General features: G+C 49.5%; 1 protein-coding gene across 1 annotated transcript in view; it reads right to left on the bottom strand.

The window, feature by feature from the left end:
• Positions 1-4222: 4222 nt before the first annotated feature.
• Positions 4223-26583, bottom strand: part of ELAVL1 (ELAV like RNA binding protein 1) — a 36436-nt gene continuing 14075 nt past the window's right edge. Inside the window, exons 3-6 of the mRNA XM_065857999.2 lie at positions 13906-14009; positions 13018-13171; positions 10567-10792; positions 4223-5776 (exon numbers count right to left, since the gene is read on the bottom strand). Coding sequence (XP_065714071.1) covers positions 5452-5776; positions 10567-10792; positions 13018-13171; positions 13906-14009 — 809 coding nt within the window. The 3' untranslated portion in view covers positions 4223-5451. The remainder of the gene's footprint in view (positions 5777-10566; positions 10793-13017; positions 13172-13905; positions 14010-26583) is intronic.

Below are 26583 nucleotides of genomic sequence, written 5' to 3'. Positions count from 1 at the left end.
ATCGCTCTGTGTTCAAAACCCTGGGTGTTAAAACCCTCCCACAGCCCCTGACGCCCTGCAGAGGACCCACTCTCAATAAACTATTGCATTATAAGACCTGTTTGTTTTGTTAAAAAAGCCCATGTGGGGACGTTCTCCAAGTTTGTTGGGTTTTTTAAGCACATATGTAACTGGAAACCATCCAAAAAAGTAACTTCAGTTACTACAGTTTGGAATACGCTGCAAAAAATCTCTCCTGAAATATTTGAAGAATCTACTTTATCGACCTCACCCAGAACATTAAAGCAACATAAGGACCTCCTAAGGGACCTTTGGGACTATTCATTTCCAAAACGTAACATTCAAACTACTGGATCACCTGTACGGTTACTTCATCACTTTGGTTTGCACTGCTGAACATTCTTTCTATACACGTAGCAATGTTTTGGTGTTGGTTTTTGTGTTTTTAAAAGATTTTTAAATACTTTGTGTCAACAACATCACGACAACGTTTAGCACCCCTACAAAAAGGGGTGTCCCCTCCACCCTGACACCCTTCGCTCATCTGGACACCGTCAGTGCCCATGAGCCGGGGGAGAGGTTTCTCCTGCGTTAGCGACTCGTGGGTCTGAATTTCCAGCGGTTTTCCCACTGTCGCGATGGGGACGGGCGGAACAAACAGCACCGAGCATGGGGAGGCCAAAGGCTGTTCTGGCCCAGGGTGGCTCCTCAATTCTCCTTCCACCCTACGGACGGACCCTCAGCCCCAGAGGGGGCAGAAGCGAAGGGACAGGGACACGCGGGGACCCGGAGGTGACAGTGAGCGCCCTGCCCTGCAGAGCACGGCCAAGGCACCCAGAGTGATGACGATGTAGCTTGAACCCGACACTTGAGTGCGTGGACACGTCTACAAGAGAACCGAGCACTGAGCTGCCGCGGTTCCGCTGGCGTTACCGCTCTATGTGGCGTTACCGCTCTATGTGGCGTTACCGCTCTATGTGGCGTTACCGCTCTATGTGGCGTTACCGCTCTATGTGGCGTTACCGCTCTATGTGGCGCCTCAGGCGCGGGGCCGTCCTGCTCTGCACTGCTCTGTGGACGCGCTGTGCCTTGCTCCGCGGGGGCGCTGGGAAACCGCCTGTCTGCAAACGGGCAACGCGAGGTTGAACCTGGATCAGCGTTCTGCAGGGGGTGAGCTCCGGTCAGAGGAGGAATCTGGGAAACTCACCGAGCAGGAACGAAAACAAGGAAATGAATCAACAGGCTGGAAAAGGCCAGGTCTGGATAAAGCCTCCACAGAATTTGAATTCTGACAAAACTCAAGGGTTTTTACATACTAAGAAAACCTGATTTCTTTCTTTCTTTCTTTCTTTCTTTGCTTAATTCTGTACAACACAACCAAAGCCCAGAACAGCTTGAGCGAGGTCTGAGGTGACCACCAACCGCGCTCAGGCCAGTTGTACTCGTAGCATTGTCTCATTTGAGAGTGAAACTCTATGGGTTTGCAAAGAGCGAAGACTCAGGTTTGAAGCAGCCCCGTAACCCTCGTGTTCAGCAGCCATGCCCGAGCCTGCCAAGAGTCCTCCTGAGCGCCAGGTACAATGAGAATCGGAAAAAGGCGGAGAAAAGGACAGGTATGGGCAGCAGAGCTTCCCTTGCAAGAGAAATATCAAGATCAAAGTGATGAAAGTAATACCAGACACTCAAGAGCTGGTAAAGTTTCCTGAAGAAGGATGACCGGCTTCACAGTCAGGGGTGGATCAGGTCCCGACGCTGATCCTGCCCTGACCAAGGAGCCGCTTTATTGCCACGGCTCAATAGTGACGGTGTCACCAGAGGGAAAACCACGGTGACCCACGGCTGGAAGCGGCTCCTGCTCAAGGGCTCAGCGTTGACACGCAAGTTCTCTTTGTAAAAGGGAGTTGTGGAGTAAACCGGTCCATTGGAAACAGCCCGGCTGGAGCCGGACAACAGGATCGCTGCTCCTCCCCTTCAATTCCTGACCAGCAGATCTGAGGTTTGCTACCTGGACCTCAAAGTCATTTCTACCCTTTTATTCTTAAACCCAGGCAGATGAACTTCTCATTTTGCACCCTATTTGTCTGTCTGATCAAGTGAGTATAAAAGGGGAATGCAAGGCAGAGTGATCCCTTCAGAACTGCCGGCACGAAACCCAGGAACCGATCCCCGAGACACCGTCGTTCTCCTCGCCAGCTACACCCCAAACCCTGCAACGGCAGCGCGGCTGTAACCATGTGTTTTCACCGGGAATTACACCTGATCCTTCAGAAACGGGAACCCGGGCTGTCCTGTGAAGGGCCCCGGGACGTTCCCAGCACAGCTGTTCCATCTCCAGCACGGAGCAGCAAATCCAGGTCGTCAAACCCTGATCGTCGGCTCATCCAGCAACCAAGACCTCGTGCTTGTGCCCTGTTGAGCCTCCCCCAGGATTCATGTGAGACCTCTGGGTTGACACCTTTGGTTTTGCAGAGATCTTGTGAGCCCTGAGGAGACAGAAGAGTCACCTGAAAGCCACATCTGCACTTTCGGATGAGAAAGCAGAACGTACCCATAGCTTTCGTAAACTCCCTGAAAATTAAGCAGCCAAAAGGTCTCTGGAGACAGCTGTGTTCATGGGAGAGCCTCACAGGGGCTGTGCTGGGTGACCTGGGGGGGAAACCATTGCTCCCACCTACTAAGAAAAACAGATCACTTGTTAGAATTTAGTTTCCAGATTTTCATTTCCATAAGTTTCCTTTTAGTCTTTACCAGCAGGATGCAGGGGACATTGTTCAGGACCAAAATCACCAACAACACACACGCATTTTTTCCCTGACTTCAGCTATTCATGCCGAGCACTGACTGTCGGAACGATGCCGACCACACGCTTCTGCTACCAGCTCCTGGTACCCCAGCAGGATTTCCCTGTCCCCTTTTCCTGGCCGAAGCAGCAGCGCTTTGCTCAGATAAACCACCTGGAAACTACTGCCAGAGCAACCAGCAAGGGAAGGTGGGATCAGACCATTCCTACCAGAGATGTGTTTATGCCACTTCTGCTGCAATATCCTGCATTTCCTTCTTACCCAGCAAAGAACGAGAAATGGAAAATCAGGGAAGCAGTGAGATGACAGCGATGGCAAAAGCCTCCAGGAGAAGGTTTCCTGGTGGGCTCAGAGTTGTACAACGGGCAGCACGTTTGTAACCGTTCCTGGTGCACGGTCCCGTGTGGGGTGTCGTTTGTTGGAAATCACAACCCCCACCTAAATCCTGCGAGAAAACGGCAGCCCCCCTTTGCTTTGGAAATTAATCTTACAGGAAATGAAGAGAGAACAACAGGAGATTTGAAACCATTGCAGAGCTGTTCCCGTGGGTCAGGACAGTGCTGAGGTCAAGAGGCCATGAGTCCCTGTGGGAGAAATCCCCCAAATGCTTCTGAGCAAAGAAAAGAAGTATTTGTTGAAGTGATACATGAATGATGAGAAATTGGTGGAAACATCTGGAAGAGACTGCTGGAAAGGACCCTTTGGGGGGTGGGGGGTGGTTGGTTTTACAGCCCACGGTGCTTCTCCAAGGACGGGCAGGGCAGGCTGGGCCGGATGCGCCAACAGCAAAAACCCCGCTGAGCTCTGCACAGCAGCTCGGAAGCAGCGGAGGCTGCTCGCCGTGCCAAGGCCTGGCCAGAAACAGCAGCAACGGCTGGGATTTTTTCTGATATGATTTCCTGGTGCTAAGGTGATTAGGGGAGATGGGCGGCTCCTTGGGGCTGCGCAAGAGTCGGATCCCAGCACAACGGAAGGAGAATGAACCGGGAACACGAAGCAAGGTCGGGGGATGGAGCGACAGGAGCAGGCGGAATCTGCACATCAGCTCTGGGACTGGTAGAGGTTCACACACAACAAGGAGACGCTGCGACCAAACCGCCGCTGACCCCGCTGGTCCGTCTGCTCCCCACCTCTGGCAAGCAGAGGGAAGAGCGAGAGCGAACGGTGCCCAGGGTAAGGCTGGAGCATCCCTGCAAAGCCGCTACCTGACGAGCAACCGCCCCTGAGGTTTCCTACCAAAGAGCTGTGGCGCCTCGTCTCTATGTGACGGACTCATCGCAACGTGTTTCACAACCCTCCTCCTGCCACTCAGCTGCAACCTCTGCAAGACGAACTAGAGCTCTTTAGAACAGCGCTCGGGGAGCTGGACAGGCGGGCAATACTCAGCAAAAAAAGAACAGAAAATAAAAAACAAAACAAAATTTGAGCAAAACAAAATCAAATTTAATGTTCTTAAATGCAAAAGTAAAAACAAACAAAAAACACAAAAAAGCAAAAGAAAATTAACAGAAACAGAACAACTCAAAGTTTCAAGGCAGTCTGCAGAAAACTTGGGGGATTCATCTTAAAACTACAAATCAAAGGGGGTTTTGTTAATACCTAAACTTGCAAGTCGTAAGTACTTTTCTGCTGAGTGTTCAATAAGTAAAGCTAGTCGTCAAAACAAAATCCTATTAAAATAGAAAAGTCTAGCACTCATTAGAAGGGATGCGAGAAATACAATGCTCAAATGTTTATAATTGGTTTTTCTTTACAAAACAGAACTACCAAAGGAATTCAAACTACAATGATCTTCGAAAATGAGTAAAGTATCTTGCTGCGTTATAATGTACCAGTAAGTAGTGCACCATGCATTAAATATTTGGACAGAAGAGGTTCGGTTTGATAAAGCAGCGACATATATTCACACTCTTTTTGGAGTTTCATTTTGACTCTGAAATCTTCCCGGAGTTTCTTTGAAACTCTTTGGTCCATTCCTATCAGAAAATGGGCTTTAAAAGTCTCATGTTTCTAAAACCTCTGAACGTGGCAGCTCGGCCGCTGCTGCGGGTGCGACTTACCTCCCAATGGTGTTAAAGTTATGCCGGCATGCTGCTACTTACAAGACCTTGGCTTTCAACAGGCTCATCCTCAACTCTACACGTAGCAATGAGTATCAATTGATCAAACGATTTACTGGCAACTAAAACATGAGCATTTTCTTCCACGCTACCGAGTTGGGGGAGGAAAGGGCAGGGGAAAACAACAGAAAAAACAACAAAACTAATGAATTCAGCCTGATATTTTTCAGGAAATTCCAGTTTTTGCAGACAACATTCAATGGAGCAAATGTTAGTCTCATAAGTGAAAGCATGCTTCAATTTTACCACCATCCAGAGGGTCTAGGTAATGCAATCTACTTCAGATTTCAGGGGATTTTTAACATGTTTTTAAATGAAATAACTTAAAGGAACTTAAAATTGGTCTAACATAGTGGGATTTCAAACATTTGAACATGTCAGTTGCATCCCAGAATATAAAACCTTTTTCACTTCTCATTTAGACTAAGACAAACACTTGTGAAAATTGGCGCAAAATGAGTTTTACACTAACAAAAAGGTTTCAACTTCTGTCACTCCATTATCTACTCCATACAAAAAGCACGAGCAAGTTATTTGTGGGACTTGTTGGTTTTGAAGGAAACCTGTAAGATTTTGTCCCCCAGGCGGTAGCCATTAAGACTTGCTATGGCCATTGCAGCTTCTTCATAGTTTGTCATGGTCACAAAACCAAAACCTTTGCACTTGTTGGTGTTGAAATCTCGAATAACTTTCACATTGGTAACCGCACCAAAGGGGCCAAACATCTGCCAGAGGATTCCCTCATCAGCATCTTGACCCAGGTTGTAGATGAAGATACACCAGCCAGAAGATGCGTTTCCTGGAACATTTACACCAGAAAGCCCACTCATGTGATCTACACCCATAGGAGAGAACCTAGCAAATAAAAAGCACAATATTTCATGTAAAAGTTCAATTCAATTCAGCAAATTCACTCGAATGGGAAGCGACTGAGAATGAATATTTTCTACATGGACAGCAAAACCACCAGAAAGAAACGTTTCCCCATTCAAATTGACAATCAAATTGACAGCTGCCGGGGGGAGAAGTTTCGTGTTCCGAGTACTTTAGCAATAGGGAGCAATCCTCACAAACAGGCAGTGGAACGGTTCAAGGCGAGATTCCGTGCTCACCGTGGAGGGCACCCGGACTGACCTCTGGACCCGCTGAGATGCTCGGTGGCACCGGTGTGAGCTCTGGGACAGGTGACAGCAGCCCCGGCCCGGCCTGTGTCACACCAACCCCGGCACCTCCCACTCATTCTGCTCATCCACCTTTTCTTGCCTCTAAACCAGCAAGTTGGGGACTTCAAGGGCTTTTCTGGGGGTGTTTTGGGTTTAGGGTTTGGTTTAAGAGTGTGTGTATTCGTTTCAATCTCTTTTTTTGTGAAAAAGAACAAAACCTCCTCTCTTTTCCAGGATCAGGCAGCACGTGCAGGCAAACCCTCCCAACACCCACAGGCACGCATGCTCGGGGCAATTAAGCAGCTAAGGAAATATCAGCACTTTCTTAATCAATTTTCAGTATCTGGGATGCTCCACATTCCAGCTACAGAATGTACAGCTCAGGGGTTTATTCCTTAATACCAGTTATGCAGATATTTTAACTTTTGAGCATCAAAACAGCAAAGCACAATTCAGGACACAGGTTGACAATTTCGGTACACGTGGATGGTTTTCTTATTATCAGTTTTACATCAACTTCATACCAGGAAAACTTATCTGACTTTACTGAACTGGGTTTTCCCAATCACTTACCCACTCCTGTTACACCTCCTGCACAGCACCCAGCAGTCGTTGTGCAGGAACCCTCTCATTTTTATGTCTTGCTTGGTATAGTTTTTTTTCCTCCTAAAACTCACATCTCTAATTCCCCTTTGTTCTATTTCTGGTCTCCACCCTGGAAATCCGGAGCTTCAGAATATTTTAATGCAATAATACGGTTGCACAGCTGAGTGCTCAAAGGTGAGGAAATGTGGAGGGTAAAATCTCTATTTGATCCCTTGTGCTTACGGATTGTTTAAAAATGTGAGGTAGAAATATAATGAAATTACTCCAGGGGTTCCCAAGCTGTGGGGTGTCCCCGGTGCTGTGCAACCCACGCGTGCTGCTCCGCACCAACAGCACGGCCTGGCAGCTCCTGGTATCTGCTGAACTGCAGGAATCGGGGATGGCTGCCTGGGCAGAGAGCGCTGCGGTGAGAGCCCAGCGCTGCCCACCGACTGTGCTGCCCCTGCCCCTGCCCTGCACGAGGAGCCGAGCTGCTGCTGCTCTGGCCGAGGGGACGGCCGGGCGACGCGCGGGGAGGATGGAGCTGCAGCAGCACACGGGGACACGCGGGGACATCAGCTCCCGTCCAGCGGGGCGGCCCGGGCTGTGCGCTTGGACAGGGGAGCCACTTGGTCACCATCTGCGCGGTGCTCAGAGCTCAGCGCCTGGGCTACAGGAGCCTCCTGTGCCCAGGGCAGGGGGACCTGGTGGCACTGAGCGCATCCCCTGTTGGTCGCTGTCCCTGGAGCCCCAGCTCCCGCTGCTCGCACTCGCTACCACCGTGGGCAGCCCCACGCAAACCCACGGGTGGGAATCCTTGCGCTACATAAAACTGAAAAAGCAGCTGGAGTATCAAATGTGAATGAGACACACTAATCTGTGTGAGATGGTGATCGTGTAACGGATCTACTATTTATTTTGCTTTATATAAACATGTTCCTGTGTTTCCAAACTTTACACACTTACTTTTTCTGACAGACACCTTCAGCTCTGTAGCTTCTTTCCATTTGAGTAATGACCTGGTAGGATGTATTTATCTTAATAACGGGGAAGTTTCCATCTCAACAGATCACCAGTCTCGGGTTCCTGCTCACGCGACGGGGAGCAGACGGTCACTACGCTCAGACCTGCAGCTGTTGGTTCCAGCAGGCGGGGCAGCTCTGGACCTGCCTGCGATGAACAGCTTCACCGGGGCGAAACAAACTGTCCCAGCAACAACGTCAGTGACAGGCTCAGCACTCCAGAGTCTTCCTGCACCTCCCCTCCAAAATAGCAAGAAACAACAACTCCCCTTCTCGCATTTTGGACCCAACTCACAGACTCTGATATCAACAGAAGTACATCCATTAAAATAGGTGGGAACTGGCTCCAACCCTGCCCGAGTCTCAAAGCAAAACCAGCTGAACTGGGAAGACTTCTGAGATCCAAAAGGACATTGTCTGGCATGAGGTGAACCGTAAAGCCCAGGACTCCTCAGGACTTTGGCCCAGCCTTCGACCTTCAGGGTCTGAACTCCTTCACTTCATCAGTTCAATGCCTAAAGATTTGTTGTTCTAAGGAAACAAATCTTACATCTGAACCCCTCGCCCCAATGCTTTCTGTGTCCTCCCCACACAAGCCCACACTGCAGGGTCGCTCCTGGATGGGACCGGAGCTCAGGATCAGCCCAGCGCCGGGGACATGGCACCGAGACCAGGTCCTGATGGAGCCGCAGATACCGCAGAACTACACCGGATTAACGGAACGTTAAACACAAGGGGTCTGAGCAATATCGGTAGGAAAATAATAATCACAAATTAGATACTAAAGGCTTAATCCTGGATTTACAGGGATATGACAGAATGAAATGAAGTGCAATCAAAATGTCAGTTTAAGTATTCGACCTCTGCACAGTGTGACCACAGCTGTAATCTATACAGACCGGGAGCTCTTTGGAAGCAGCTTCTCCCGTCACCAGGTTCTGTTCGCTACACAAACATGAGTCAGGCCAAGCCAGGGGTCCAAGGATGTGCCACAGGAGGGGTGATGGCAACTCCTTTAAGACTTACTACAAAACTTGCAGCTAACACCAAAGGTGGGAGTTAACATAAGAAGGGCTGCGGGACGGGGTGTGCAGTGCACACGTGTGGGGGCGTGCGCGTACATCCAGATGTGCACACATGTACACATGTGCAGGTGTGGGTGTGTGCACACGCACAGATGTGCAAATGTGTGGGGTTGTGCACACAAGTACAGATGTGCACACACATACAGATGTGCACAGATGTGGGTGTATGCATACATGTACAGATGTGCACATATTGGGGTGTGTGCGCATGTACAGATGTGCAAGTGTGGGGGGTGTGCACAGCACCTAAAAATCTTCAGCTCCTCTCCAAGCCTACCACTAAGGGCAGAATTTGCCCAAACCTTGTTGCTAAGTGAGCGCTGGGCACAGGCACCGTCAGCGCACGAACAGGGACAGAGCGCTTCCTTTGAAACTCGTATCCCTAGAAACACGGAAAATGCACACAAATAACATTAATTCTGCTCTTCATGATGCAACAAAAGAACAACCAACTCGTCATTAAAATCAGATTCACCTACAACTATTAACATCACTGCATCAATCATTTTTACTATTACTGAGTGATTGTTACAGGACAGAATTAAAGTTATTCGGTATCTTAATTATGGATGTGAATCTTATTTGCACTGCTTATTCTGATGCAGCTTAATTCTGTTGGAAATGTTAAGGAGAAGAATGATGATGAAAACGTCCAGTTACGTTAAGAAGGAAAACGTGCAGGGTACATCAGCCCTGGTTGATGAAGTGTAAGTGTTTTAGTCGTTCACCTCACAGCCAGCAATGCAGTTTCATTCCTTGGGTGGCTCAGGAGGTTTAGGTGCGGAGATCAGGATGATGCTGCAGGACAGGAGGAGGTGCTGCACTAAACCGGCCGGAGCTCCAGCGCAGGAGAACGGGAGAAGGGCTGATTTGGAAAATATCCCCCAGAAACCCCCCTTGTTTAACAGAGACACCAGAGCCAGGTTTGAGCAGCTCCAAGCGTGGACACCCGAGTGTCTGGGGAACATGTAAAACCTCCCTCAACATGAACAACAGAAGAGTCCCAAGCACTAATTCCCACGTTACACCCCCTGTTCCTAAAGTGTTCAACTACATGAGGTTTTAGTCCCGTTTTGCTGAGCTAACTCGAAAAAGAAAACCAAAAAAGTAAATTCTCAACAGGGAAGCACCACTCTCAGAAACTCCCACGAAAACATCTCACAAAGCCCATTACTTATCTGCAAGACGCTAAATACAACGCATTTTCAGAGCACAGCCCAACTCTCCGTTAGGCAACCAAGGCAATTCAAATTCAAGCAACTGATATTCAAAGCCACTAAGGCACTGCTCCAACCTTCCATGGGTCTGCAGGCAGACAATGTGTTGCAATTAATAATCTGAATTAGTGAGGACTAACGGAAAGACAGGCACTGCACAGCCCGAGACGCAGGCAGGAATCCTGCAGAGTCCCTTAATCAAAAGTAAGCTTTTCCTATTTATTGTGACACCTCCCTGCTGGAACCAACGGTTCAGAGCTTGAATTACATTCAGATCTCTGGACTCCAGGCTGGGGATCTGTTGAGATGGGACCTGGCTCTGTGCATCCCTCCCTGCACGCTCCGGGCACAGCCACCGCACCGGCTGCACCCTCGCATCATTGACCTCCATAGCCATTTTACAAGTCAGATTTTACTTTCAGCGCATTTTAATTCAACAGTTTATTTACAGGACGCTGGCGGACACGAGCGCGCTGGGCGGCCGTGGGCACGCTGCCGGGGTGAATTAGTGCCCAGTTTCGCAGGGGGACCCGGGGACACAGCCTTAAATGCATCGTTTTCTTCCTAACCTACCTGAATCTCTGCGCCTGGTGGTGCACGGGCCCTCCGAACCGTCTGGCGGGCGAGTGACACAGCTGCGATAACAGGGCCACGTTTTTGTTCTGGTTGGGGTTGGCTGCAAACTTCACCGTAATGGGTTCGGAGGAACCTGGGGGTTTGTGACCATTGAAATTTGTAATTGCCTCTTCTGCTTCTGACCTTTTGTCAAAGCGGATAAATGCGACCCCTCTGGACAAACCTTTTAACCAAACCAATAAAAAAAACAAACAAAAAATGGAGTTCAGGACAAACTTAAAATAACTTAGAAAGCAAAAAACAAAAAAGTTAAATATTTCTAAGGTCACAGCTTTCAAGTTTTCTACATTTACTGATGTTTCTTCATCAGCTAGAGGATAAAGTACAAAATTAACAAACAAAAGGCAAAATAACACATTCGTTTCAGCTCTAACAACCACGGTGACTAAAACGCTTAATTAAGAAATGGTACAATCCCATGAAATCCATCACCAAGAGACATTTCCAGAACAAAACCAACCTCCCAGCATTTTAAATTAACTCTCCACACACACAAAACCCAGGCGGTTAAACACCAAACCCCCTTGGCTTTGATCGCTAAAATCAAACACAAAATTGACACCAATTTTTCCAAGTGTTTCAGTTTTGCCCACTGAGAACACCCCGGGTCGGTGGATGGGGCAGGAAGGTCCCATGGAATAAAGTGGTTTAACCTTTGGTAATGGAGAGATCACAATTTCATCTGCACCGCAGCCGTTATTTCTATCTCTCACAGACCTGCGTTCTAACTCATTAAGAACTAATTAAGCATGACCTCTCAGTAACTGCACTGAAACAACGCCACTGCTGCTCAGCATCTCCATCTCGTTTGTCTGGTTCCATCTCCATCTCAACATCTCCATCTCATTTGTCTGGCTCCAGACCCGGCCACTCAGGCCCAGATTCAAAGGCAGTTTCCAGAGCTGTTGAAGCGTCTCATAAATCGCCGAGTTGCTCACAGCAACAGGACGTTATTTCCTGTGTTCCACAGGAGGAGACGCGGCCCGACAGGCCCGGGTGTGCGGCACAGGGAGCCCAGCCCCGCCACCGTGAATTTATCATGGAAACAGAACGTGTGCTTCAAATGATGTATTAGGGACGTTATTTGAAGGCAAGCAGTACATTCTGAGCTGACTGAGTTACAGCATCACGGCTCAGCACACTCCATGGAAACTGGGTTATTCCCAGGGAGATTTGCATCGCTGTCACCTCATTGCCAGCTCAGTCCAGCTCCTCTGCCCTTGTCCCCAGGGAGGATTTTCCCACTCAGGGTCAGGGGGCCTACGTGGCAGGGCCCGGGTCTCAGTGCCCGGGTCTCATCCAGTCCCCTCTTATTCCTCTTATGCACAACCGTGTTTACAGGGCAGTCTGACCCAAGTGAAACCCTTCAATCAGCTGCCTACAGAAGATGGAGCCACCAATGTTGGAGACTGGAGCATTTGGTTAGATTAATCCCACCAAAAGCTGCTGATGGCCTGTTCTAAATTACAGGAGATTCCTCAGAGCATGAAAGTTGCTGCTTAACTACTTGTGTACCAGATAGAAGCATTAAATGTGGAATTGCTCGAGTTATATTCTCTCCTGTGCTAATACAGCACATGCGTAATCAATGAGAGAGGGTCCTGCTGAAAGTTCTCTCCAAACTCATACATGTGTGACATACACAACAGCCGAGGTTATACAGCTCAGTGGTACAGTCAGACATAATTAAGTACGGAATTAAAACTGTGAAACACATTGCATCACGGAGCAAGAATTGTTATAACAGAAAAGCTTAACTTTGGTCTCTCCTGAGTGCTTAATGAAGCAACTTCTCCCTTTTCTTTCTCTCTTTTTTCTCTTTTTCCTTTTAAATAAAATAAATCCATTCAGAATACTGAAGAGGGCAGCACTAAGTGCTTTAATTCATTCTTTTGGTTGGCAGCAAGCACAGAGGACTGTGAGAGACCTCATAGGTTTTACAAGATGCGAAAACTGCGTGAGGGAGTTCCAACTTGGTCTAAAAGACAAAACGCATTCTTGGTTTGCTTTTTAATACACAACTATGGCCTGGGATTCACCTGTGGGTTATAACTGTGTTTGTGTGAGATCAGCAGGTGCCAAACACTGCGCTACGGGAGTATCAAGGTCATAGAGCAGATCGGGCAAACCAGCTCAGCCCGGCTAAACTGACAATAAGGGCACAAAATCTGACACAAGGTTTAGACTGAGCCAGCACAGGAGGCAGTGCCGGGCATCCTGCATTTAAAATAAAACAGGAAAAGATCCCCTCAAACGCTATCAGTGGCTAATGCTGGATGTCCCGGTTAGTTTGTGAAAGTCTGATTTCATTTAGGATCTACCAGTCTCTGAAAACTGTCCACTGTGCTCTACTCTACAGATTCATAAGGCTCGTGCACCAGAACTCACCTGTGGTTTGATCCACGAGCACACGCGAGTTGATGATGCGGCCAAAACGTGAAAACATATCTTCTACGTCTTTTTGTGTCATTGACCTTGGCAATCCACTAATATATAAATTAGCATCCTTGATAACTTCAGAACTTGGGCGAGCATAGGAAACCTTGGAAAGAAAAACAAAGGTACGTTCAGAGTGTAATAGGAAAGAGTGATTTCTTTTGTCGTGAGTCACTTGGATTCACTCCCCACTAAACAACACGGGCATTTTCAATGGGAGTTCAAGGCAGTGGGAGAGGGAGAAGGTGGGAAAACTGCCAGGACAAGAAGAGAAAAGTCCCCTGTAGAACTCCGTTCAGCTGGGGCTCACACAAGAGCTAACGAACACCGGGGCAGCAGACCAACAGCAGTGCTCCCAGCAAACAGATCTGCTGTGCTGACCTTCTGACTCGGACACTGGACCCGACAGTAACCACAGGGCACACCGAGAACCTGCACTGTCTGTGGATATTTTAAAGCCTCATTAAAAGATGTTACCAGCTCAAGCGCGGTTTTCTATCTTAATTTCTGCCCCTAGAGAAAGTTACAAACACAGGTGTGATGTCCTACATGTACTAGTTGTTACTTTTCGAAAGGAGTGCAGGTGTGTTAACACGGTTTAAACCAGAGATCAGGTGTCCCAGCTGCACGTGAGTTCAAAACCCTGGCAGCAATTTGAAGGATGTGGGAACAGAAAACAGGGAATATTTCAATCCAAAGCTGCTACCAACCGCAGGACACACGTCACTGTCCTCCCGGGCTGTCCGTTCTCGCAGCTGCAGAGCACACGAGTTTTGCACTGAATGAACTTGACCAGAATGGCCCTTTTCACAGAGGATGGAACAAATCCCAACATCCTACCTTGATGGTTTTTGACTGGAGTCTGAGGCCGTTCAGTGTGTTTATTGCTCTTTCAGCATCTTTCGCAGTAACGTAGTTCACAAAGCCGTAGCCTAAGCTGTGTCCTACAGGGAAAAACAGGTCTCTCATGTTAATCCTAACAAAAGGAAGTTATCACCATCCAAATTAAAGGGAATAGATATGGGAAAAAGTGAATGACACAGACATAATCCACACAGCAAGGGTTTAAATAAGCCAAAGAAGCTTCTCAAGGCTGACACACTGTACAGAGTAACTCCAATGTGCCGCTCTGGACATTCCTCTGTCCTCAGGCCAGGGAGATCCATCCACAGAAGAAATGTAGGGCTAAAATACCAACTCTGAACAGCCTTGTTAATGCAAACAGTTAACGTATTATTGCCTTGTGTAAGTTCACTCTTAACTCTTACAAAAAGAACTTGAGAATAATAACAAAGCTTTAAAACATTTACGGCAAAATACATTTATTTGGGTACTTATCTGCTCTGCTTCTACCTCCAACCTCCACAAATGTTACTATCCACTATAACATGGCATATTAAGATCATTTTGGGTTGCAATTTCCCAACAATTAGAGGCGCTTATCACTGTACACCTAAAAATGTTTAAAATACCTTCAAGGCTCAGTGCACTAAAGCAACTCCCGTTCAGTAAAAGGTGAACCTTCACACGGCAGCTCCTTGTCTCAGCCAGATCCATGGGATTTTCCAAAGACGGGAGAACGTGCTATTGTACTTTAGCAATATAGTATATTTAAGTTATTATTAAGCTCCATTGTTAGGTTTGAGGATGCTACGAGACAGAGCTCATCACCACAGCACAGGAGTCTCTCCCTTTTCTCATACCCCCCCATGGCTCCACAACAGTCCTGCCCAGCAAGGGAGTTTTCCTACATTTTCCAGCCACTCCAGAACACCCAAAGCACCCCCACCCACTCCCAAAGGACTCGAATGGGGATCATCCCAGCACAAAATAACTGCAGAAACGGGCTGAAAAAAGAACCAGGGAGGGAGGAAATAGAGGGACTAGAGACGAGTGGAAAGGCAGGAGGATGGAAAGAAGCTCCAAACAAGCCTGCGGGTGTTCCTGCCAAGTGCACGCAGGTCACGGCAGAACAGCCACAGCAGCCCCGGCGGCTCCTCCGCGTTGTTGTGAAACCTTAGAGAGCGGGAACTCATCAGAACCCAAATCATGTCAGCGCCCGCTTCCTAATACGCTCCTTGTGTAAACAGCCCCAGTTAATTTGCGCTCTCTGCTAAAGCTCTTGCAGCAGGCAGAGCTGGTACAGGACACACAGGCCCAGCCTTAAAACGTCCCAGGAGCACAGACCAAACCTGCAGGACGGCATTCGCTGGATGGCTAACGGCTCTTTGACAGCCAAGCAGAACAAATCAATGCAGGAAAAGATCTTAGACACCAGCTTCTGTGCCGTTAAAGATCCACAGATAACACAAGAACGGGATTTTGCAGACATATTTTATGTGTAACCACAGCATGGTTTTTATTGATTGGTAACATGAGTCAGAGATGGCCAATCATTTAGATGAAATCTGGTTAGTCCACAGCCACGAAGATTCTCTTCCCCCAATAAAGAAAATTGATAATGTAACAATTAGAAAGATGTTAAGCACCTGGACCCAGGTTTATTCCCCAGAATTCGACCAAGAAAACAAAGTCAAGTTTAAGAGGGAATAAATACCCCACAGCCAGGGAGTTGCTGGGTCCCTCCCAAAGGGGTGGGAGAGTCCGACCCCTCCCAGGCACAGCAAACAGCGCCGGCTCAGCGCACCCGCTGCTTCACAGACATTTTCAGCCTGTCCCGAAAGCCACAGAAACATGAGTATTCCAGCAAACTCCTGAACAGAACCAGGTGCTGATAAAGTTTCTAGAAATAGGCCCTTAAAGAGCAGGGAAACTGATTTCAACAAGATAAACCCTGCAAGCGTGAAGGCCGAGCCTGGCGGGCAGGGCAGGCACTGCTGGGGAGGGGTCGACGGCGTCTGCGATTCCACAGCGGGTCTGTTTATTCGTGTGGTCGGTGCTGCGGGTCACGGAGCTCGGGGCTCAGCTGGGACCAGAGCGGGTGTCCCTCCGGATGTCCCGCCAGCGAGGTCCCAGGACGCAGCAGGTGCCGCTCACCCAAAGCGTCACCCACGTTATGTGTTCATGGACCACTTGCGATCAGCAACGCGGAAGATGAAACTACTCTGCTTCAGTTTTACCCTATATATAGGTAACAGCACTCCTGGACACGCAGGACCAAAAGGAACCACGCGATCCGGGTCCAGTCCCTGTAAGTCCAAATTCCCTTTCCCTAAAAGCTCAACAAGCTTCACATTAAAAATAGTTGGATATTCATCCCAGGCACTCTGACTGAAAGCACAATTAACAAACCCCCTCCTTTCTAAACGTGGGTCTTCAGAGCTGGTATCTGCCTGTTCCTGTGCAAATACGGTCCCTGAGCGCTGACACCGACCCTGCGATGGCTGCTCCCAGCACACCCGGCAACGGCCCCTCGGCCCTTCCACTGCTTCAACCTGTGCAAATCCTGCTCCTTTGCCACTGCAAATCTTATACAGGTCACTCAACAACTAATCCTTAAAAAGGGTTTGAACGCCCTGGGATGTAATGGGGTTTACACAAAGAAACACAGACTGAGAACACAAGGGTCTGCACAGTGGCAGGATTACAACCATTAGCAGATTTTCTCATGTGTGTCGCAGGCTTTCAACAATAAACTCGTACTAAACCCCAGAAATGACAGTCCTGTTAACTTTTACCTGACACTGGGTAAGAAAACATCAACTACCCTCTTCCTCTACAAAACCTAGAACACAGCCCTTCCCTCTCAGGCTGTTCTTACCACCTCCAAGTTATATCAGCGTAACATGATTTACAGTCCTTCAGTGTCCAAAAAACGGCAACTTACACAAAACTGACATCACATATTAACTTACCTTGCTCTAAATACTTAATGCTATCAGTCCCAGCCATCTCCTGCCGTCCGGTTACGGGTTCTCTCTCTGCACAGCTGGGATATCTAACGCTGCAGGATCACTCCTCGGGAACACTGCTGCACAATTTTACTCCATGTTCCCTCCTCCTAAACACCACAAACCACCTTCATTAGGGCACAGCGGGAAATCCATAGGGAACTGGCACTTACACAGCATTGTGGTTTATGTCAAGTGTTTATCCCAGGCAAGGAGACAAGCTATTCGCTTTAGCCTGTTAAGAGCCTGCTAGAAACCTATAGTGCAAGACAAGGCAGTACTGTAATCATCTTTGAACTATTTTATTAGATATTAAAAACCTTTCTAAAAGTTCGCATATACATAAACGCAAATCTACTCAACAGATTAAAAACCCCAAACAAGCAGGTCCTTATCTGCATGAATAATTAACAAAGTGACCATAAAACCTAGTTTTAAGCAAAGCGCTACACGCCTTCAGCAAAAAGAGTCTAGTTTTGTTTCCGTGATAAAAAGCCCATTCAGGAAAGAGGGCACTGGCTTCCTTTCTGTGCATCACTTGGGTTTCTGGCCATGTCCTCGCTTCCTTCCCCAGCTCCTCGCACACGCTGCTCTGGTTCTGGCTCCGCTCTCATTCCTCCAGCACCGGTGGCTGCACCAGCAGCTCCACAGGAGCTCGTGCTCGTTCCGCTTGGCTCCAGAGCCCTCAGGCAGCAGCTGATGCAGGTTCCCCCCATCCTTCTCATTTAAACCAGCTCCTGTCGGGTCAGAGCACCTCGGTACAATGGTGCTTTAGTTTAGAATCTGTTTTCTAAACTGGGATACAGTATTTTGAGATGAAATTTAAAAGCACATGTAAATAACAAAAGGATGGAGATCTCCCCAAATGTCACTTGGGGGAGTGGAAAGATAGTTGGGTTTGGGCTTTTTTTGTTTGTTTGGCTTTAAAAGTTGTGCTGTGAGTGATAAGCAAATAGCTCCAATATGTATGAAGGCATCAAGAAGTACCAGGTCCAAATACCAGCCACCAGTGTGCTGAAAAAGCAGAATGTGAAGCAGGGACTCTGTAGTTCCGAGGGATAGGAACAGATGAGATGAGATCAGCAGCGCTCGGATGTGCCTGCTGTGGGATTCCTTCAGCGACGCTGCTGTATCGCAGGGGCACAGCCAGGCCGCACCGCGGAGCGGAGCAGAGCAGGCGGTGACAGGCGATGCTCTAACCCCCCAGACAAGTTAACGTCACACATACAGTGTCTTCTGTTTCCAAACATCCTGACAGCAGGAACAGGAGCGGATGTGCCGGCGGAGCCGCCGCGCTGAGCGCAGGGCAAACAGGAGGAATTCAGAAACACGGGCCGCTCGGGAAAGCCGGAGCTCAACTGAGGCTGAGACTTGAACGGAACGAGAGAAATAATAACAAATAACAGCGAGTTGCTTTGCACAGCGAGTCCCAGAACACTACAGAACACGCAGCTTGAGGGGGGGCTGAGCACAGCAGCATCAGCACAGGTACTGCAGCCACACGCTGATCCGCAACATCACTTTGCCCAACACAAATATTCTACAGCCTTTATATGGATTCTGGAAAATGGAAGTAAAGTGTCTTGTTTTCGTTTTGTTTCTCTACTGAATAACTTCCTAAAGCTACAATTAATCATTCTGAATGACCTTTTACGGTTCTGCTTCATCTCCAGTTTAGCCATAAACGCTGCCCAAAAGGATCCTGAGTCACGCTGGGTGCACTGCAGGAACCCAAAGTTACCACGGTGGGCAGGCTGGGGGTAAAGCTCGGCCTACCCGGATAGTCTGGCTCTGTGCCTAAGCCAGGCTGACACCTGCAGCACCGGCTGTAGGGCTGGCTTAGCCCATCAACATCACCAGGAATCACCGCACCTGCTCCACGGACACTTTAAGTAGAGCCTTTGGAGTACAAAACCCAAAGCTTAGCTTAATATTTAACCATTTCCACAATATTTGTCCTTTAAGCTCCTCTGTGCTCAGTGCCAGTGCTCCGAACTTTCTTACACTGTAACTGAATTCAGCTTTGCTACAGTTTCTGTGACTAAGGCAAAGGTGGCAATTCCTGCTTGAGACTGAAAACCAGAATGTCTCACTGAACCGACTTTGATCACAACAGAACAGCAGCAGAAAGGAAACAACGAAAATCATATCTAGTTTCACTGATAATGATTTTCAACTAGAGTGTGAACCCACGGCTCCCTTCAGCTCCGTAAACCGGGACACAAGCCACTTTCTGTTCCACGGCCAAACGATGAATGCTCTCATTTGTGGAAGTTTAAATGCAAAAATCACATTTACGAGGTTCGGAAAGCCTGACCTTCAGACAACTCAGGAAACCATCACACATTACAACAAAGCAGCCTCTCCAAATGCTACAAAGCCACCTCGACACAAGTCTGCGCTTCACCGCGGCTCCAGGAGCTCGCTGTCCCCACAACAATTACAAAATTCAGCCACGTGCAGTGGGTGACAGCTCTGAACCCGGAAAACAAAAGGATCGGTGAGATGCATCCCAGAGTGCAGAGGGAACCGGCTGGTGTAGCTGCCAATGACAGGCCATGGTATCTGAGAAGTCCTGGCAGTTCGGTAAAGACCCCGTGATGGAAATGGGAAACATGGCACCCCTTGTAAAAAAGGGTAGAAAGGAAGAGCCCAGGAACTGTCAGTGTCACCTCTGCCTGGGGAGACCAGGGAACAGACCCGCCGGGAGCTGGGCTGAGCCCAGGGAGGGGATGACAAGGGAAGGGCTACAGATGTCGTCTGACTGGACTTGTGCGAGGCCTTGACAGGGCCTCCCACAGCATCCTTCTCTCTAAACTGGAGAGAGATGGATTTGATGGGTGGACGGTTTGGTGGATGAGTCGCATACACAGGGTAGTGGGCAATGGCTCAAAATCTGGATAGACACCGGTGACAAGTGGTGTCCGTACTGGGACCAGTACTGTTTAATATCTTCATCAGTCACACAGACAGTGGGATCAAGGGCGCCCTCAGCAAGTTTGCAGATGACACCAAGCTGAGAGGTGCAGGTGACACAACTGAGGGACAGGATCCATCCAGAGGGACCTGGACAAGCTCGAGAAGTCAGGCCACGTGAACATCACGAGGCTCAACAAGGCCAAGGGCAAGGTCCTGCACCTGGGTCAGGGCAACCCCCAGTATCCATCCAGCCTGGGGATGGAGGGATGGGGAGCAGCCCCATGGAGAAGGACTTGGGGGTGCTGGTGGGTGACAGATCGGCCATGAGCCACCAGGCGCCCTTGCAGCGCAGAAGCCAATGGTGCCCTGGGCTGCATCCCCACCCCGTGGGCAGCAGGTTTGGGGGATCCTGCCCCTCTGCCCCGCTCTGTGAGATCCCCTTGCAGTGCTGGTCCAGCTCTGGGTCCTCAGCACAGGACACACATGGAGCTGCTGGAGAGGGGCCAGAGGAGCCCCAGGAATGATCCGAGGCTGGAACAGCTCTGCTGGGGACAGGCTGAGAGAGCTGGGGTGTTCAGCTGGAGAAGAGAAGCTCCGGGGAGACCTTAGTGCGGCCTTTCAGTGCTTAAAATGAGCCCATAAGAAAGATGGGACAGACTTCTGAGCAGGAACTGTTGTGACAGGACAAGGGGTGATGGTTTTAAACTAAAGGAGGGAGATTCAGGCTGGACATGAGGAAGGAATTGTTGCCCTGAGGGTGGTGAGAGCCTGGCCCAGGTTGGCCAGAGAGGTGGTGGATGAACCATCCCTGGAGACATCCCAGGCCAGGCTGGACGGGGCTCTGAGCAACCTGAGCTGGTGAAGATGTCCCTGTCATGGCAGGGGTGGCACTGGGGGAACTGGGACGGTCCCTTCAACTCAAACTGTCCTATCATGCTCTATGATTTAATGAAGCCCTTCTGCATACTTATAATTTCTGTATGTTCTCTTTATATTTTTTCCTCTCAATTCCAGAACATTTTTTTATTGAAATTTAGTTTAATTCACTTTAGAGTTCTTTTTGCAGATGAATTTCCAGCATCTTAGATGCTTTGAAGTGAAAAGGATTTGTGAAGTGAACACAGAAAATACCAGGCCCAAAACTTGTGTATGAACACCACAGGGTGATTTCCTGAGGAGTCTTTGGGAGGAAAGTGCCTTGCCCACGTACCGCAAGATCACATTCCTTTAAACTTTAGGACAGATTTTACTGATCTATGGCTGGAACAGAAACCTGACTATCCAAGATGCTGGGGGCTGAAAAATCCACTCCCTCCATTCCCTTGAGAAGACACTTCAACTTTCAAATAATGAGACTTTTTTAGCTGCAGACACAACAATGCAAGTGTTCAGAGTCAACACGATCCCAGGTTAAGATGAACAACAATGTCCTGGTGCATCCAGCACAGCCCAGCCAGCCGGGCAGGAGGGGACTGTCCCGCTCTGCGCTGGGGCGGCCTCACCTGCAGCATTCACTGTGTGCAGGGCTGGGACACGGGAGAAAAGGAGATAAAACTGCTGGAGAGAAGGGACACAAAGCTGCTGAAGGTTTGGAGGGGAAGCCGGATGAGGAGTGGCTGAAGTCCCTGGGTTTGCTCAGCTGGAGCAGAGCAGACTGAGGGCAGAGCTCATGAGCTGCAGGTTCAGCAGGAGCAGGAGGGGCAGGGCTGAGCTCTTCTCTGTGACAGTGACAGAGCCCAGGGAACGGCAGCAGATGTGCCAGGGAGGGTCACTGGGACATGAGGAAAAGGTTCTTCACCCAGAGGTGCTGGACACTGAAAAGGCTCCCAGGGAGGGGTCACGGTCCAACCTGACAGTGTTCAAGAAGAGACTGGACAACGTCCTCAGACACACGGGGTGACCTGTGGGGTGTCCTGTGCAGGGACAGCAGTTGGACTCCATGATCCTGCGGGTCCCTCCAGCTCAGGACATTCTGCGATTAAATCGCTGTTCTGCAGAAACAAACTGCCTCTCTGTTGGAAGAGAATGGAAGCATTCTAGGAAGATGTGGAACAATAACTCCCACTGAAAACATGTTCAGAAGTACTAGAGTACAACTGAATATTTTGCTATATGGCTCATTTTTATGGCTTTCTGGGGGAAAAAGCAAACAAACTGACCATGTCAGCTTTCGTAAAGCACAGCACTTAATGCGATCACTGGCCCAACTGCATTTGCCATGTTGACTTTATGTGTCTATGTATCATAAGGAAGGATATGAACCATAAATATATTTAATCCTTTCAATGTCTCCAGATACAATAAATGGATACTCACAACCCCACAGCAGCAGGAGTCACCCTCCCTTCCACCAGCCCTGCTCTCAGCACAACCCCTGGTGCACCAGCCACTCCTCCCAACTGGTACCAGCTGCAAACACCCCGAGGGTGCCACCTGCCCCAGCATTCAGTCATTAACAAACATTTTAAACAGAACTGGCCTTGATATCAAACCTTTGGGTACCTCACTAGTGACTGGTTCAGCTGGACTTTGTGCTGCTGCCCACCCACCCCAGGTCCTTCACGGGTGCCACGGCTCCTCCGGCAGTGACAGGACAGCTCTCTGCCCAGCCCAAGGGGGAGGCCCCAGGCCCTCCCTGCAGCCCCAGCCCTGCACAGCTGCCCCCTCTGTTTCGGTCAAGGCTCCTGCTGTCACAGGGATGGCTGCAGACCGTGTCACCACCGCTCCCGAGAGCACCCAGGCTGACTGCGACACAGCCCGCAGCCCTACCTGCATGGCTGCAGCAGCACTCCGAGCTCCGCTCTAGGCCTGACTGGTACATAGGCCTGTCCTAAGCAATAGTGCTTGACGATCCCTAACCAGTGGTCTACTGGAACAAAAGCTCCAACCTTTTGTTGGTCAAGTACAGCTGGTAGAGCTCAGAGCTCCTTACTAGAAGTCCAGGTCTCCTTTCCTGGCAGCAGCAACACCCCCGTTCCCCAAAGGCTCCCGAAGGCCATTGACAATCCCTAAAGATCCCAGAACACTCAGCAGCAGAGCCCAGAACTGCTGCACCAGCTGCTCCTTCTGCAGCCTGTGCTCTGAACCCACCTGAATGATCCAAGCAACCTTGGCATTCATTGTGTTCCCATTCCCTTGCTAGAGCTCAGTTCTCACCTCTGAGGTAGTTTATATGGCCACGCTCATGATAAAGGAAAGTAAGTGAAGCTGGCAAAGCTAGAAGAGTGTTAACGTTTTCAGTATTTGACCAATTTGTCTGCAAACCATTTGCACTTTTCATTAAGTTCACCGTTGTCGTTGGGCATTCTTGAATGCACATTTGAAGAAATTGCAAACCACCAAATGTGATTAAAGAGGCAGGGGTAATGATGCATTCCAATTACACGGTTAACAGCAAAACGGCATAAGCAATTTCATGGTTGTTTTCCACGCAAAAGGAAACAATTTCAGCTAAAGAGAATACTTAAATACCTTCTACAAAACAAGAAGACTCAAGAATTCTGTTTCTAGACTGAAATCCACTGCACTAATGAGAGTTACCCCGTCATGCGAGCTGGAGAGCTACTGATCACCCTTCAGCATCTGAAAACAGCGCCACGAAATCTTCCTCCCCTTTTTCCTTTCAAAGCTTCCAAGGACACAGCCATTCATTGCTCTTCCAGTTGCACAGCTTCTGTGAAGGAGTGTTCTGGAGAACACACCATGGGAAGGAAAAGACAGGGATCAGGTGGAGACGGGCACCTGTCACAGGGGCACCCAAAGGTCACATCAGACAGGCAATGGTGGCTTCATTTATACCTCAGTTTATCTGGGCTGTGGCCATTTCTGGGACTGGCCCAGGAAGGTCTATCAGCCGAAGTGTTTCATTGTTCAGGGCGGGTGTATGACCAGAGTGGTCCATCACGGAGAAGTTTCTGGTGCTCTGGGATCAAGGGAAGGGCATCTGCCACAATACCAGCTCCTGAAGAACTCCCAGTACATGGAAGTGATTTCTTTATGGTCCTGTAAGCGACATGCCCCATGCACACCTGCAGTGCGAGTGAGCCGTAACAGCAGTATTTTTTGAGATAGACCTCACATTTCTGCACAACACCTTACAAGTCACCACAAAATTCCAGATGGCCAAGAGGCCACAGCATCCTGGCTGGTACCAGCACTGGTGTGGCCAGCAGGCCCAGGGCAGTGACCGTCCCTGTGCTGGGACCTGGGGAGGCCAAACCTCCAATCCTGGGGGCAGTTCTGGGCCCCTCACGCCAAGAAAGAGCTTGAGGTGCTGGAGTGAGTGGAGAGAAGGTAAGGGAGCTGGTGAGGGGCTGGAGCACAAGTGTGATGGGAGCGGTTGAGGGACCTGGGGGGTTCAGCTGGAGAACAGGAGCTGAGGGGAGACCTTCTGATCTCTGAACTGCCTGAAAGGAGCTTGGAGCCAGGGGGGTCGGGCTCTGCTCCCCAGGAACAAGCACCAGGAGCAGAGGAAACGGCCTCAAGTTGCGCCAGGGGAGGTTGAGGTTGGATCTGGGGAACAATTTCTTCCCCAAAGGGCTGTGGGGCATTGGAACAGGCTGCCCAGGGCAGTGCTGGAGTCACCATCCCTGGAGGGTTGGACAGATGGACATGAGCTTCTCAGGACATGGGGCAGTGCCATGGGTGGGTAGTGGTTGGACTTGATGATCTAAAAGGTCTTTTCCAACCAAAATGATTCTGTGATAAAATGTCCATTCTGCTTCACATTAGTCAGCAACAGCAGAGCGAGATCTTTGTCCCCAACAGCTGCTGTCCAAGGAGTTCAACCACAGTAAGATCCAGAGCTCAGAGCCGGTTGTATTTTGGTAGTTGGCAGGTACAGACGGAGCTTCTGGCACAGGCTGAAGGATCACATCCTAGATTTCCTAGAGAAGAAAGCCATGAGTCTCACAGGGATACCCTATTCCCTGCTCGAACAGTACAGAAGGTGTGAGGGAAGGAACAAGAACCATCAAGAAGTTGGATGCCTCCCTAACAAAATCAACCGCCACCAGATCGAACAGTTTTACAGAGACGCAGCCAGCAGACCTGTCCCCAGGTACTCGGAGCAGGGCTGTCGGTGTCACAAGCAACAAACAGATCCCTCAGCAGTCCCAGACCCTAAACATGCAGGAAAAGTTTAACTCAACCTTCTCAGAGCCTTAGAACAGCCGGTTTGGAAGCACCAACACCTGAGCAGAGTGAGGGGAAGGCAGAAACCAAATCAACTGCTACTCATGGCAGACTAACTTTCAGCTTTAACATTTGGTCCTGAAGGACTAAAAGCCTGTGTGCAACTGCACAAACAGCAGATTAAAGATGAGCAGATTCTCTCAGAAAACTTCCAGCTATTGACTAGAAGCACCCACGTTGTGCACCATCAGATGTCCTGACACAAGGAGCCACCCACACCCGTGCTGCGAGGAGCCCGGCGAGCGCAGAGCGCCACAAAGGGCTGGATTCCTGCACTGAAGGGAGAAAACGCTTTAAAAAGGTTCACACGTAGGAGGAGCCCAGCACAGCAGACTGGCTGGAATCTGGATGTCCCAGCAAAGACAAGCACCCCCAATGCAAAATATGGCACAGGACATATTTATTCTGTTGAATCACCTAGGGCAGGAGGTGGCAGCTCCAAGAAACAGAACGCCTAACACTGGACACATTCTGGGTAGGAAATCGGCACAGAGCAGAAGTTTGGCGCTGCTGTGGCTGAGTCGGGGCCAGAGGCTGCGGTGTAACCGCTGCAGGCCCATCGCGCAAAGCCCAGGACTTTTCCTTCGTCTCAGCCAGAGCCACACAAGAGAGGATTTCATTGACTGAACTGGGGCAGCGGATGCTCACAAGCCTCAGCAATTACCGCAAAGATGCAAGAGCAAAACGTTACGTCTCAGACTTGACGCTGTGCCACACGATATTGGGAAGCGACCTTGTGATGGATCCCCAGAGCTCACAGCCCCGAGGCTGGTGCTGGTTTTAAGATCAGACAGAACAGGATCCAATATGAGTTCTGCAGTCCTCTTATGAAAATCCTGGATGTCCAAGTCACGCTCACCATAAACACAAGTGCAGTGAGCAAGAGAGCAACAACCCACCATTCGCCCGCTGACCCTGAGCACTGATTCACTCAGCACAGGTTGAGCGAAGTCTGGAAGTGCTTAGGAATGCAAAGCACAAAGCGGGGACTGGAGAGAGCAGCAGTGCGGCCCTGCAGAGCGGCAGGAGCTGCAGGAGCCCTGCACCCTGTCCAGCACCCCGCACCCTGCCCAGCACCCTGCCCAGCACCCAGCTGTCCTGCCCCGCACCCTGCCCAGCACCCAGCTGTCCTGCCCAGCCCAGCCCCGCACCCTGTCCAGCACCCCACAGCCTGCACAGCACCCAGCTGTCCTGCCCAGCCCAGTCCCGCACCCTGCCCAGCACCCTGCACAGCACCCAGCTGTCCTGCCCAGCCCAGCCCAGCACCCCGCCCAGCACAAGCTGCTCTTACACTTAATGTAAAAACAAAATAAAACACAAAAACAACAACAAAAACCCCACAGATAAAGAAGTTATCACATCACAGACAGCAAAACAAACGCAGAGTCGCACCCTTACCAAGTGCTACAATCTGCACGTGCACAAAGCAGAAAACTCCCAGTAAGGAACTCACACTATGGCTTGTTGCTACTTTCAGCTCCCCATAGCATTCATCAAGAACAGAGTAAAGGATGAGTGCTCCAGTGGCTTCAAAGAGCTTCTCTAGATTCTATAA

Source organism: Patagioenas fasciata, chromosome 27 (genome assembly GCF_037038585.1).
Source record: "Patagioenas fasciata isolate bPatFas1 chromosome 27, bPatFas1.hap1, whole genome shotgun sequence".
NCBI lineage: Eukaryota > Metazoa > Chordata > Aves > Columbiformes > Columbidae > Patagioenas > Patagioenas fasciata.
The sequence above is the reverse complement of the archived record's forward strand: the minus strand, read 5'-3'. Positions and strand labels throughout refer to the sequence as shown.